Raw genomic sequence first — 14,542 nt, forward strand, 5'->3', positions numbered from 1 at the left:
TAGAGTATAATAGGAATGAATACTGAGGAACACTGCAATAGTTTTCAAGTCGAAATCATTGTTAATTACAACATAAACTGACCGCAAATATGTACACAAATTAATGACAAAGTCAATGTTTTCCTAGAGTTGATGCTTTTCAAATTCGCCACCAGGCGTCGCGTCGCCCATTTTGCGGTTCCTCGCCAATAAAAGAATTTTAAAAGATTCCTGGGTGGAGAAGATTCAAAACTCCACAATACACAACGTCTCAGCAAGAGTACTGAGATCATAAAAAGCATCAAGCAGAGAAAGCTTGAGTATTTCGGACATGTAATGAGGGGTCCCAAATATGGGTTGCTACAAAATATCATGCAAGGAAAAATAGCAGGCAAACGCAGTCCAGGACGAAGAAGAGCCTCATGGTTGAAGAACTTGCGAGATTGGTATGGTGTTGATACAAGCATGCTATTTAGGGTGGCAGTGAATAAAATTCAGATAGCTATGATGGTAATGGTAACCAACGTTCTGAAAGGACATGGTACATGAAGAAGAAGGAGCATACCATGGCCGGTGAAAGAAATCCTCTCTGATAAAGTTTAGGTGGGTGTACGACCGACGACAGCATTTATCACCGGCCATGATTCGTTCCGGAAGCTGTATATGGTTTGGATTGCGCGGATAATAGTCCGTTCTTTAACGGTAAAATATTGCAAAACCTCTAAATTTTAAAGAACCGCTTGGATTGACATGAAATTTGGCATACACATAGCTAACAAGTCAAAGAAAAAAAGTGATATTGTGCCGATATGTGCTTTTGCTCTGGGGGTGAAAAAATATTCGTCCAAAGAAAGTCAGGAAATGGATAAACTGGCTAATTTTAAGTAACTTTTGTTCTATAGAGTTTTTTCACTAAGTCAATACTTTTCGAGTTATTTGGCAGTGAATATGTTCATTTTTTCAACAAAATAACCACGCTTTTAGACGGTTTTTCGCAAATAACTCAAATAGTAAGTATTTTGTCGAAAAAACATTCTTAGCAAAAATATAGCCTGTAAAAAATTAAAAAAAATGGTGTATACATCACGTCTCTACACCTAGTAGAAGCAGAGTTATAGCTAATGAAAAATAGGTTCATATTCGTCAAATTCCAAATGGAATACTTTAACGTGAAATAACCAAAAATGAAGCACATTTCGGGGAAAACTCATTACAACTTATTTAAAGTGTTTAAAAAAAGCTTCATTTTTGTTTTATAAAAAAAATTTCTAGCATCAAAATTAAACAAGTTACGCTCAAAATAAAGTTAGTCCCTTTTGGTTTTGGTAAAAAAATCGAGAAAATCACCCCCTAATTAGTATCTTAAATGAACTTAATTGTTACGACTTCACAAGTTTCTTGACTCGTGTATATATTGTTTCTATGATCTGTAAGTTTCATAGGTTCAAAGTCCTTACTATTGAAAGGGCTGTAGTTAAAAGGGGTTGAACGAGTCACTGATCACGTATGTATGCAAATTTAGAAACACCAAATCTTAATCAATTTTTGTCTAAAAGAAAAACAAAAAAATACATGATATTCAAAAAAGCAAATCTGACTTTTTTTGTTTTTCGAGATTTTTGGTATCTCTAACAATTTTTAAGTTATTTTGAAAAAAAGCATATTTTTCAAAATTTAAATTTTTAAAAATTTTATTTTGAAACCAAATTTTTTTAAAAATAAGCACTTTGAATCCATGAAACTTACAGATCATATTTAAACACAACATAAGTAAAATAATTTGTGGAGCGGTAACGATTAATTTCATTTAAGTTGCCAATTAGGGGTTGGTTTTCCCGATTTTTTTTTTGCAAAAACAAAAGGGACCAACTTTATTTTGAGCGTAATTTGCTTAAATTTAATGCTAGAAACTTTTTGTAAAAACAGAAATAAAGCTTTTTTTAAACACTTTAAAAAAGTTATAATGGGTTTTCCCCAAAAAGTGCTTAAATTTTTGGATATTTCACGTCGAAATATTCTATTTGAAATTTGGTGAATATGAATCTATTTTTCATTGGCTAAAACTCTAGTTCTACGAGATCCAGAGACCTAACGCGTACACCATTTTTTTTTACTTTTTTATAGGCTATATTTTTGCTAAGAACGTTTTTTTCGACACAATGCTTACTTTTTGAGTTATTTGCGAAAAACTGTTTAAAAATGTGGTTATTTTGTTGAAAAATGAACATATTCACTCGCAAATAACTCGAAAAGTGTTGACTTGGCGAAAAAGCTCTATAGAACAAAAGTTACTTAAAATTAGTTAGTTTACCCATTTCCGGACTTATTTTGGACATATACTATTTTACCCCCAAGAGGGGGTGAAAGTCACCCCCAGGGCAAAAGCACACATCGGCACAATATCACTTTTTTTCTTTGACATATAAGCTATACGCATGCCAAATTCCATGTCAATCCAAATTTAGAGCAAAAACCGTGAAAGAATGGACTATAATTATTAAATAAAAAAAAAATCAACAACTGCATCAACATTTGCAATAGCTTGCGAATTCTGTATAAAAGACCCAATTATAGTACTTTGTGCGAATCACCTCGTTAAGAATGGTAAAAAAAATACATAAAAGATATATTCCATAATAGAGTCTATTAAATAGAAAAACCATTCTTAACGAGGCGATTCGCACAAAGTACTATAATTGGGTCTTTTATACAGAATTCGCAAGTTATTGCAAATGTTGATGCAGTTGTTGATTTTTTTTATTTAATAATTATCCGCGCAATCCAAACCATATACATATTTAAAATAATGACTATGACGTCATTACATTAGTGGATCACCACGTAAAATATTTTTTTGTAAATACTCTTAGGTATAATTTTTTTAGATTTTCTTATAAAAAATTTATATTCTAGAAAATATTGCATTTATTTTACACTTTACAGACTTTGTGTATCGTCGTTGATTGAGGTATTGAGGTAATCGTCGTTGATTGAGGTAATCAACGGTATCGTTTAGGTTCATTACGTTTTCAAAAAGGAAAGTTCGTGCTATTTCAATTTCAGTGTAATAATTAAGTAAAAACATATCTTTTATTTCATGAACTAAGGTTAAATAATTATATCAGAATATAAATTTAATTTTAGAAACTCAAATAAACCCAATTAAACCAAAAAGTTTTCCACTTTTCATCCCTGGTGGGGATCGAACCCACGACCTTTGGATTAGAAGTCCAACGCGCTATCCGCTGCGCTACAGGGACGGACATCAAAATGGTTTTTATAAATATGGCGGAGTTACCAATAAAAAATATAAATATAAAATTTCGCATTTCAATTTATTTTCATATAAAATTAATTTTGATTTTTGATAAAACGTGTAAAATACACGTTTTTAATTTTATTTAAATTTAATTGATCTGATTTAGCGAAGGTGTAATATTTGAAAAATTGATTCTGGTAAAATTGTGAAAACGTGATTTATTAATGAACCGTAATTTAATTTCTCGTGCAAAGTGCAAGAATTATTGCTTTAGTTTAGTTAAAGAAGGCCATTCACAGCGGTTCGTGGCGGAAAGAGTGAGTGTTTCTCAAGGCACGTATCCGCTATGTTCGCGCTCCGTGCTCCTGCAACTGCTCCACATAGTGGTCCAGGATCGTGCAACCGTGCGCGTTCTGCCTCAGCGCCCCAATTGGTGGCGGTTTATATGTAAAGGAGCGTATCGATTGGAGCAGTTTCAGGGAGCACGGAGAGCCACAGCTTTGCGAACATAGTGGAAACGTGTCTTCAGAGTTATTTCTAAAGACACGTATCCACTACGTTCGCGAATCTCTTGAGCTCCACGCTCTCTGCAACAGCTCCAATCGATACGGCATGCGCTCCTCTACATATAAACCGCCACCGATTGGATCGCTGAGGCGGAGCCACTATCTGCTATGTGGAGCAGTTGCAGGAGCGCGGAGCGCAATAAGAGGAACGCGAACATAGTGGATACGTGCCTTCACGAATATAAAATAGACAAATTCAATACGGATAGCGATAGAGCTCGCTCTGGTAGTCCCCGAGCTACAAATGATCAACAGAATAGTTCAGAATAGTTATAAGTACACAGGCCCGCCGAGAGGGCGCTACAGCCGGTACATTTTACCGGGGCCCGGCGTCGACCAGACCAAAGACGTAGTTTTTCCAGAAAATCAGAAATTCATGGTCTTCCATTGTCGAAGAATCTAAATTAGTTGCCAGTAATTAAGGAATAAATCCAGAATTTACATCAAATAAAGAAAAACGGCGCAAGAAGCCAGTGAAATTTTTTGATGATTTGCCTGGTTATAGTAGTGACGCGACTGATAATTTTGAGCCCGACGAAATATTATTTCGCTGTGAAATATTTAATATTGTCAGAGATTGTATGACCAGCAATTCAACCAGAAGATTTAAATGCGACAAATGAAATTCATTCGGTGTTTAACATTTTATGGACATTCCGAGATGAAGATGACTATAATATTAAGAAAAATGTTGATATATTGCGCGAATTTTGAATTTCAAATTTTGTGACATGAAGACGAAAGACGACATGAGTGAAAAATTGATAGATGAAATTTTTCATTTGAGAGCGATATACAAGGATAATATTGGTGAATCTCAACGTTCTCTAATAGGTTTACTTAATAAAATTAAACATCTCAAATTGGAATCATTATTTCCTAATGTCGTTATGCGTTAAAGAATATTTTTCACATTATCGGTGACAGTCACAGAAGCGGAAAGATCCTTATTAGTTGTCTTTCTCGCATAAAAACAATGCTATTGAGATCCACAATGAAACAGGATCAGGATCGGTTAACTGGCCTAGCAACTTTGTACATTGAGAATGATTTGGTAAAATCTTGCGATGTTTCGAAAATTATAGACAGCTTTTCACTTTTTGCTAGGGGCCCGCTCTTACCCAGCTAGCAAGATAACGTTACATTAACGTTAAATTTAAGTTTTTTTGTATTGTTATGTAACATCTATCAAAAAATGACGTTACTGATACGAAATTTTAATACGTATATTATACGTATGAATTTATTCGTTTCTGAAACGTGGTTCTTTGGTAGGTTTTAATGCGTATGAATTCATTCCTCTCTAACACGTGGCTTTTTGGTAGGTATAGACACGTATAAGATCTCGTTTGAGATTGCAGCGCCATCGCGTATTTATTTCGAACCTTTCATTGATACCCAACCTTATATTTCCGTGATTAAAATCGTGTTTGTTTTTATGGAGTATGGAGTTATGTCAAAAAAATCGAATTATTATTGTTGTATGCCTCAATGTGATTCTTGGATAAAGCGTACGTAATAGTAATTTATCGTTTCATTCTTTCCCTAAATAGGATAAACAAAATAGATTTCTATTCAATGACAGTTTAGTTGAAAAACGAAATGTATGGAAATATCTTCTAAAAATGGGGAAGCAGCCTAGTCCTTATATGAAAGTGTCCAGTTTACGAATGAATATTACTTCAAGGGTATGTTTAAGTATTGCAATAATAATATAAAGTAGCTATTAATAATTTTGCCTCTTTCTCTCACATAAAAGTCAAATATATAATAAATGTTTATTTCAAATATTAAATAAATATGTCAGCATCATGTATGTGGTTTTATTTACACAATAATTTTAAGTCCCATTTATACCGAAAATTCTCCTTAAAAGTGACATTTTTGTGACGTTAAAAAGGTTACGTAGAAATAACGTAAAATTGTTACGTAACATCGCTGTGACTTTTATACGTATATTTTAGGTAAAATTTGATGTAACTTTTGTCGTAATTTCTCCCAAAATGTTGACGTTTGTTTGACGTTATATATACGAACACTGTTAGCTGGGTAACTTCTTACCGGGGCCCGCTCATCCCTCCCGGTGGCCCTGCAAGTACATACCCGTCCCATACTTTCTTTCGCTGGTGCCATTGTTATATTTTGAGCAGGTATTATGGCAGGTGGACGCACCGAATGGGTTATTGACGGGACTTTAACAAGACAACGGATTTTAGAACCTCATGTGAAATTATGACAAGGAGCTGTGGGTGAAAGTTTTGTACTTATGGATGATAATATGATAACGCACGCCCACATAGGACTCAAACGGGTAATGACTATCTTGAGAGAAGGTATATTCGCCGTTTGTTGTGGCCTGCGATGTTTCCCCAGACATGAGCCTCTTTGAACATTTATAGGATGTGTTCTCCAGATCTGTTAATACCCGAAGGAATCCTTCTAGAACCCACCATTAATTTACAATTGTTTATAAAGAATAAAGGGAGAATCTGCCGCAGGAAATTATTGATCGCTTTGTTAGCAGCATTAGAGCTCCAATCCAGGCTTGCAACGATGCCCGCGTGGTCGTGGTAGAAATACACAATATTAAAATTGTTAAATACAATACATTATTTTAATTAGACATACATTTTTAATTTTTTATTTATTAAAAAACAGTATCTCTTTTAGAACAAAAAATATTTTATCTGTCAACGTTATGATGTTTTTTTTATAAAATGATCTATAACAGTAGTTTCTGAAAAGAGTAGATAAATAATAGCAAAAATTTTGGGTGATACATACTAACTTTTGAAACTATGTGTACGAAGGAATTGAACGACGACGACGATGATGATGATGACGATGAAACTTGAGTATCAGTTAAATTGTAACGCAGAGAGTCACTGCGAAATTAGATTTAGGATAGAGCAGGCCAGAGTCGCTTTTAGAAGAATGTTCAAGGTACAGTCAAACCCATTTATTAGAATCCCTGTTATAGGAGTATCCCGCTTTAAGGAATAGAAATTTGAGGTCCCCAAACGTTTCCATTGGCCACCGATGATCGGTTATTAGAATATCCAGATTATAAGAATATCCCGGTTATAAGAATACTTGTGCTTGGCATAAGGCTATTTCAATAAGCGGGTTCGACTGTATTATACAACAGAGACCTAAAATTGGCATTGAGAATCCACCTACTTCACTGCTACGTGTTTTCGGTCTTACTTTATGGTGTCGAGTCCTGGACTGTCAATAAAATCGATCTAAATCGCCTTGAGGCTTTCGAAATGTGGTGCTGTAGAATAATTTTATCCAATTTCACCCAAGTTTCATGGGTGGAGAAGATTCGAAACTCCACAATACTAGACCATCTCAGCAAGACTACTGAGATTATAAAAAGCATCAAGAAGAGAAAGCCAGGGCCGCCCAGAGCCAGGCCGGGCCCCCCGGGGATGAGACCCGGCCGGCCCCCCCCCAAACCCAGTTGAACGAAAATTCCCAAAAATCTGATAACTCATAAACTGGGATATGTAATAGTGAACACTCATGCTATTGACACAGGAAGGAAGAAAATTAAAACAGTTTTAACAATTAAACTTTGTTTTTAATTATTTACAATAGAACTGTTAGTTACAACATAACTTTTCTTGCTTATTCATATCCGCAAAGTTTTGGATCACGTGGTCGAAATCAAGAGTTTTTGCAAGTTTCGACTCTATGCTTAACAGTCCCAAATCAGATAATCGTTGTTGACCCATAGTAGATCTTAAACAATTCTTATTCGGCTCAAAACACTAAATGATCTCTCGGCCTGAGCAACGGATACTGGTAGGCAACAGAATATGCGAAGAGCAATGCACACATTGGGGAAAAGATTTGTCACATTAAGGGACACGAGCTTGTTCAAAAGTTTTGCTGGTTTCAGCGACGTATCTGAGATGTTTGATTTACTAACAGTTTTCAAGTAAATCATTTCATCAACTAGATCCCTGCTTACATCTGAATTGTACTCTTCGGCGAATCTTACACAACTTTCTGAGATCGTATTCTCGTCCATTTCGTTATACTTCCATAAAAATGATGCATAATGCATAATATTCCTTATAATAATTTCATAATTAAAACCGCAAGCAAATTCAATTTGTTGTAAAATATTTTAATAAAAGGAATTTTTTTAAATTTGCTAACGGCCGGGCCCCGGGGATTTTGCCCCCCCCCCCCTGCCCCCCCTCTGGTCGGGCCTGGAGAAAGCTAGAGTATTTCGGCCATGTAATAGGTATGAGAGGTTAAAAATATTAGAGATTCACGATACAGTATTTCTCATGATCATCTTTCAGTGCGTCACAGTTTTTCGATTTCTTTCTAACGCATTAAATTGTATGTGACAGAAGAAAAGGCACGTCGGTGATTACATTTCGTCGGTGACATTTTTATAACATTTATTCTAGTTATCGATAGATGGCGCCATAATAAAAAAATATTTTTTTTTTTAATTAGATAATAATATTACAAATATAATCTGTATAATTTATAAGACTATACAAATCAAAGAAAATAACATTTTATAAATGCAAGAAACACATTTGATTTGTTTTTATTCCAAATTGAAAATAAAATGTGACAACTGTCAGATTTAACTAAAATGTCATGTTAGAATAAATGTCATAAATGTGTATTATCACGGACTTACCCTTTTTTCTATCATTTGTTACGCACTGAAAAATGATCATGAAAAGGACAATACCATACAATATCGATACTTTTTAAGTATTGAGTATTGTATTGGTTATGCCAATGAAGTAGGTATCGTATCGAGTATCGATATCGGCAATACTTTCTTATAAAAATATCGTATTGATATTGATTAACGATTAATTTGCGATTAATTACGATTTTTGCATACCTAAGTTCAGTCCTGGATTTGTCAATAGGCCATATAGGCCGCGGCCTATGGGCGGCAGCGTCTTAGGGGCGGCAGATTTTACAGGAAGCTCACTTAATTATAGAGAATAAAGGTCAAACAAGTTCACAGGTTGAAATATTATACCAATGATTTAGAGGAAGATTTGGTTCAAGAATGTGTGCATTTTCACAGTTACATTTCCTCTAGTAATGTTGCAGAATGTGCAGTGAAGCCTAGATCAAACTCATTGCTCAGTCTCTCAACGTTTTTGAGGAATCACTCGCTGTCTAATGTTTACCCTAACTTAGATATAGTTCTCCGCATCGCACTTTCGACTCCGGCTACGAATTGCTCTGGGGAAAGAAGTTTTTCCTGTTTAAAACGAGTAAAAAATTATCAAAGGTCTTCATTGTCTCAAGAAAAAATGAATTCTTTGGCTCTTCTCTACATAGAAGCAGAGATAATGAACACTATAAACTATGATGATATTATAAATGATTTTGCTATTAAAAAGTCCCGTAAAAAATTGTAATTATTGTTTCCTTAAGCCCTTCCTAATGACTAATTCATTATTTTGATCAACCTTAGTTCGTTTCTTACTACATATGGAAAATTATTATTTTAGTAAGGTACATGGGGCGGCGCAAATAAAGTGGCCTACACTCGTAAACAATATAAATCCGGCACTGCCTAAGTTTGAATGTTTTATTTATAGACATTTTTCATTTATCTTCTGGTATTTTGTTTACAGAAATAACGTATTATTCATTTAATTCAAAGAATTACCTAATCACAAATAATTGTCCAAAAGAACAAGGTAAACGATTTTAAAATAGGCGAAACACTTTCTCAACCTCTAATTTCATTTTCTCGTAGACATCACCGAAACAATACAATCTTATCACCCTCGTAGAAAAAATCAATAGAAACACGTGTGTACGAATTTATTTGCATGAAATAATCACAAGTGACCAGTACAGTGCAAAAAACACCTGAAAGGTCGGAATTGAAAAGAAACCCGTTCCTTTTAACAATACAAAAGAGGAGAACTTGTATAATAGTATTTAGCATAAAGCGAAATGACGAAAGAGTTCGTATTTGCAAATATAGACTACCCGCAGTTGCAAACCGAGCGCAGATCTGTTAGTTGTGTTGCGTTGTACCAGGCGAAGTGGTTTATTGAGGTTATCTCCTATTTTTATTTTGAATTTTCTTATTTATTCTTTATAAGTAAAGTGATAATTATAATTATTCTAAATGATTTTGTAAGTATATAGTGAACCATGTCGTCTGTGTTAATCAAGGTACGTTCATTCATATATTCTATTATGTCTTGTATTGTATAATTATGTTTTTTTAATTATTAATTAGCACTGCAATTACAATGTTTATGTTCTACATCTACATACACTAAACATACACTATTATGTCTTGAACCTTGATGTTTTGTATACAATTACCCTGATTTATCAAATATACATTAAATATTGGGAATGGGAATCATTCTATTTTTCTATGGGTATTGAACAGTGTTAAAATTGTGGTTATTAAATTTTTCGCATTTATCATTTTAGTTGTAGACACCGTGATTGAAAAAGTCATGCCATAATGATAAAATTGAAAATTTGACCCTGACTGTGACACCTTATCGGAGATAGGTGATTGTGGAAATATTTATATTCTACATTAGTGCGTTAACCCTTTTTAGTCTAGGCGGGATCAGTTTTGAATTGGACAATAACTTCAGGATGTAGGCATAGGCGCCCATACCCAAGGGCAGGGGGCCGTGTCCCCCTAGTTTTTCGGGTGCTTTAAACTATATATTGTTATCCATAGTGAACAAAATGTAATGTGCAAAATCTTCACGTCTGGCCCCCCTGAAAATTTTTGTATGTGCGCCCATGGATGTAGGTACCTTGTATCAACAATCATAGTATGCGCCAACCTTGTGCTTAATTTTTATGTACTTAACAAAATCTGAAAAAAAATCGAAAATTTTTAATTTTTGCGCCTATATCATTGTGTAGTTAGCTGCCCCAAATTTTATTTTTCTAATCTTTAGGGGGGTCAATAGTAGTATAAATTTAAAATCTCGACTGAATTTGACTGTTGCGTTAGCCGCCATCTTGATTTTAAACGAGAACCGTTTTTGCTCAATATCTCCGCCATTTTCAACTTTTCGACAAAAAATATAGAAACTGAAATTGTTGAAAATGCGATTTTCTATAATTTCGTTTATTATAATTTTTTTCGTGCGGTCCATATTTTCCGAGTTATGGGGAAAAACAGTGACAGTTAAAGCATAATTATTGATTTATTGAATTATCTCGTTTATTATTACTTTTACAACAAATTTTAATCTATACAAAAATGAAGAGAATTAAATTTTGTACAATTTTGATTTTTTTCATTTTTTTGATAAAATCAATATTTAAGGTAGTACGTATGCGGTAAAGGCGCGAGCGTAAGACCCGTTTGATTTTAAAGCAATTGTTTTTGTTCAATATCTTCCGCATTTTCAACTTTTCGACAAAAAGTGTAAGGAATGAAATTGTTGCAATTACGATTTACTACAATTTTTCGAAAAACCAGTGGTGGGTCTAAGAGGGGGGAATGGGAAAATTCCCCCAACGGGGTCCAAAATTAAAAAAAAATTGTCGAGATATTAAAATATGTTAGCTGACATGTAACTTAATTATCGACAGACAAATTCAACCAATAAAACCCTCTAGTTAATAAATCTAAGTGAACTTAATGCATATAAGTTATTATTTATGCCTTTTATGTACTTAGTTTGGTTGGTGTTTCATTGGAAGTTTCAAAAATTGTATAAAATATAATTTTCTTTATTTTTGTTTATGTACAATTATGTCGTAAAGTTAATAATAAATGAGACAATTCAATAATTAGGCTTCGCCTCCGCTTCCACTATTTTCCTCCTTAACTCGGAGAATATTGATCGCATAAAAAAATTGTGGAAAAGAAATTGTAGGAAATTGCGTTTTCAACAATTTTAGTTCCTACCGTTTTTGTCGAAAAGTTGAAAATGGCGGAGATATTAAGCAACAACGGTTCTCCTTTAAAATTCTCCTATAGAATTCAGTCGAGATTTTAAATTTACACTACTATTGATCTCCCCTAAAGGATAGAATTATAAAATTTGGGGCAGCTCCGAAAAAAGAGTCAATTCAGTAATTATGCTCCCCCCACCATTTTTTACTATTTTCCCACTTAACTCGGAAAATATCAACCGCATGAAAAAAATTGTTAAAAAAAATTGTAGGAAATTACATTTGGAACAATTTAAGTTGAAAATGGCGTAGATAGTGAACAAAAACAATTGCCACAAAATCAATCAGGTCTCGCGCCATTATCGCATATATACTACCTTAAATATTAACTTTGGCAAAAAAATGAAAGAAACTAAAATTGTGTAGAATTCAATTCTCTCTATTTTTGTATAGAAACATTTTTGTCGTAAAACTAACAATAAACGAGATAATTCAATAATTATGCTCTATTTATATATAACTGTCACTATTTTCCGCTATAACTCGGAAAATATCGATGGCACGAAAAAATTGTGAAAATAGAAATGATAGAAAATTACATTTTCAACAATTTTAGTTGTTATACTTTTTGTCGAAAAGTTGAAAATGGCGGAGATATTGAGCAAAAACGGTTATTGTTTAAAATCAAGATGGCGGCTAACGCAATGGCGGAATTCGGTCGGGATTTTAAATTTACACTACTATTGATCCCTCCTAAAAATTAAAAAAAATAAAATTTGGGGCAGCTCCTAATGCAAGGTTAGGCCTGTTATTCGTCTCCTATATTTTCGTCTATAACTCGGGAGCTATTGCTGCAACAAAAAGAATTCTAAAAAGTTAAAAGTTTAGTTTTTCAATTCTACATAATATTTGACTAGCTAGAAAATGAAAATTTAATGTTAGACCGGAATGTATCGTCGCCCCCGCTAGCGAAATTATTCCGATTCGATTTTTTTGCACAAACTTACTCAAAAAGAGGTCCTTATAACATATCGCACCCTCAGTAATATAGAGGCACAATTCAAAAAGTAGATTTTTGGGAAATCGCGTTTAAAGATTCTGGTTTCCAAAATTATAGCTATTTTTTCAAATAACATGCTTATTATTTAAGTTATAAATGTGAAATTTGGCAGGTTTGTTATCTGATAATTGCACTTTAAATAGCGATGAGAAAAAAATTAATATAAATAAATTCTATTAATTACATAATTATTTTAAAAAATTTTGAATTGAAAAAAATTGAAAAGTAATTGAAAAAAATACTTTCAAGTTAGTCCCATATAGTACAAAAAAACATAACAGAAATAATACGCCAGTCAATGGGAGCAAGAATAAGATATTACCTCCGAATTCTATCCTACTGCATGGATTTTAATGAAATTTTGGGCCTAGCCTCTACTTATCTCCTAATTCAAAGTCTACCCTATGCCGATGTGTGCTTTTATCTTGGGGGTGGTTTCCACCCCTTCTCAGCGGTAAAATTTTTTTGGTTAAAATAACTACGGAAGTCGCTAGAGAACCTAATTCTAAGCAAAAACTGTTCTATAATTTTTTTTTGAAAACTCAGGAAGATATTCAGGAAGAAAATTCTGGAGAACCTAATTCTAAGCAAAAACTGTTCTATAATTTTTTTTTGAAAACTCAATACTTTTTGAGTTATTCGTGGTTGAAAATTGGCCATTTTCATTGAAACATAACACCTTTTGGAACGGTTTTTCGCAAATACCTTAAAAACTATACATCTAACTAAAAAAACTATATAAAATATTTTTATAGGTTATAAAAATACAAAGAGATGCTTGCCTTCACAAATCCTCCACTTATAAGAGATATGGTAGGTGAAAAAGTTTGTTTTTTTTTGGTACACGCCCAAATTGGTGTATTAAACTTGAAATAAGAGAGAAACGGTCGATTTTAGGTGTATAATGCTTCAAATACCTTTTGTAGTGCTTGAAAAGACCTTTAAAATGAGCAATATTAAAGGGCGATTACATATAAACTAAGCGAGATATGCTGGAAAAAAATTGATGACTAATGTATTTTAAGAAAAAATGAGAAGTGATTTTAACCCCCATCCACCAGAATGTAAATGCATCGTTTTGCTTCTACAATACCTTTTATTATAGTGTTATTTCTATGTTCAAAAAGTTGGACGGGTTTAAAATGAATGGTTTAAAAAAAATAAGATCAAATTATAGAGCGCATTTTGAAATTTTCTTAAAAATCTTCCTTTTTTTCCATGTAACTTGAAAATGATAAGAGATACAGTAATGAAAAATAAAAACGAAATTTTTATCTAAAAGAACCCCACATTTTTGTGTGGTAACTTTTTTTCGTATCTCTTATCATTTTCGAGTTACATGGAGAAAAAGGAAGATTTTCAAGAAAATTTAAAAATGCGCTGTATAATTTGATCTTATTTTTTTCAAAAACCGTTCATTTTAAACCAGTCCAAATTTTTGGACATAGAAATAACACTATAGTAAAAAGTATTGTAAAAGCAAAACGATGTATTTTAATTCTGATGGATGAGGGGTTAAATATACTTCTAATTTCTTCTTAAAATACATTAGTCATCACTTTTTTTGTAGCATATCTCGCTTAGTTTGAATATAATCGACATTTAATATTGCTTATTTTAAATGCCTTTTCAAGCACTACAATAGTTATTTTCCTAACAAGTGCAGAAAGTCATACTTTTCCTCAAGCGACTGCAGTTTGCCGAACGACGCGAAGCGGGAGAAAAGAGAAATAATTAAAAATAACAGCTTTGTAATAAAATAATGACAAAAATCTCCTCAGG

At 33.2% G+C, this 14,542-nt stretch overlaps 1 protein-coding gene and 1 non-coding gene across 2 annotated transcripts in view; one reads left to right on the plus strand and one right to left on the minus strand.

Moving 5' to 3' along the window:
* Window positions 1-3,166: 3,166 nt before the first annotated feature.
* On the minus strand, window positions 3,167-3,239 carry Trnar-ucu (transfer RNA arginine (anticodon UCU)). Its single transcript has one exon. It is a non-coding gene; the product is annotated as a tRNA-Arg (tRNA).
* A 6,564-nt stretch (window positions 3,240-9,803) lies between these two features.
* Window positions 9,804-14,542, plus strand: part of LOC126887233 (probable maleylacetoacetate isomerase 2) — a 31,188-nt gene continuing 26,449 nt past the window's right edge. Inside the window, exon 1 of the mRNA XM_050654642.1 lies at window positions 9,804-9,993. Within this exon, the coding sequence (XP_050510599.1) occupies window positions 9,973-9,993 (21 nt within the window). The 5' untranslated portion in view covers window positions 9,804-9,972. The remainder of the gene's footprint in view (window positions 9,994-14,542) is intronic.

This window comes from Diabrotica virgifera, chromosome 6 (genome assembly GCF_917563875.1).
Source record: "Diabrotica virgifera virgifera chromosome 6, PGI_DIABVI_V3a".
NCBI lineage: Eukaryota > Metazoa > Arthropoda > Insecta > Coleoptera > Chrysomelidae > Diabrotica > Diabrotica virgifera.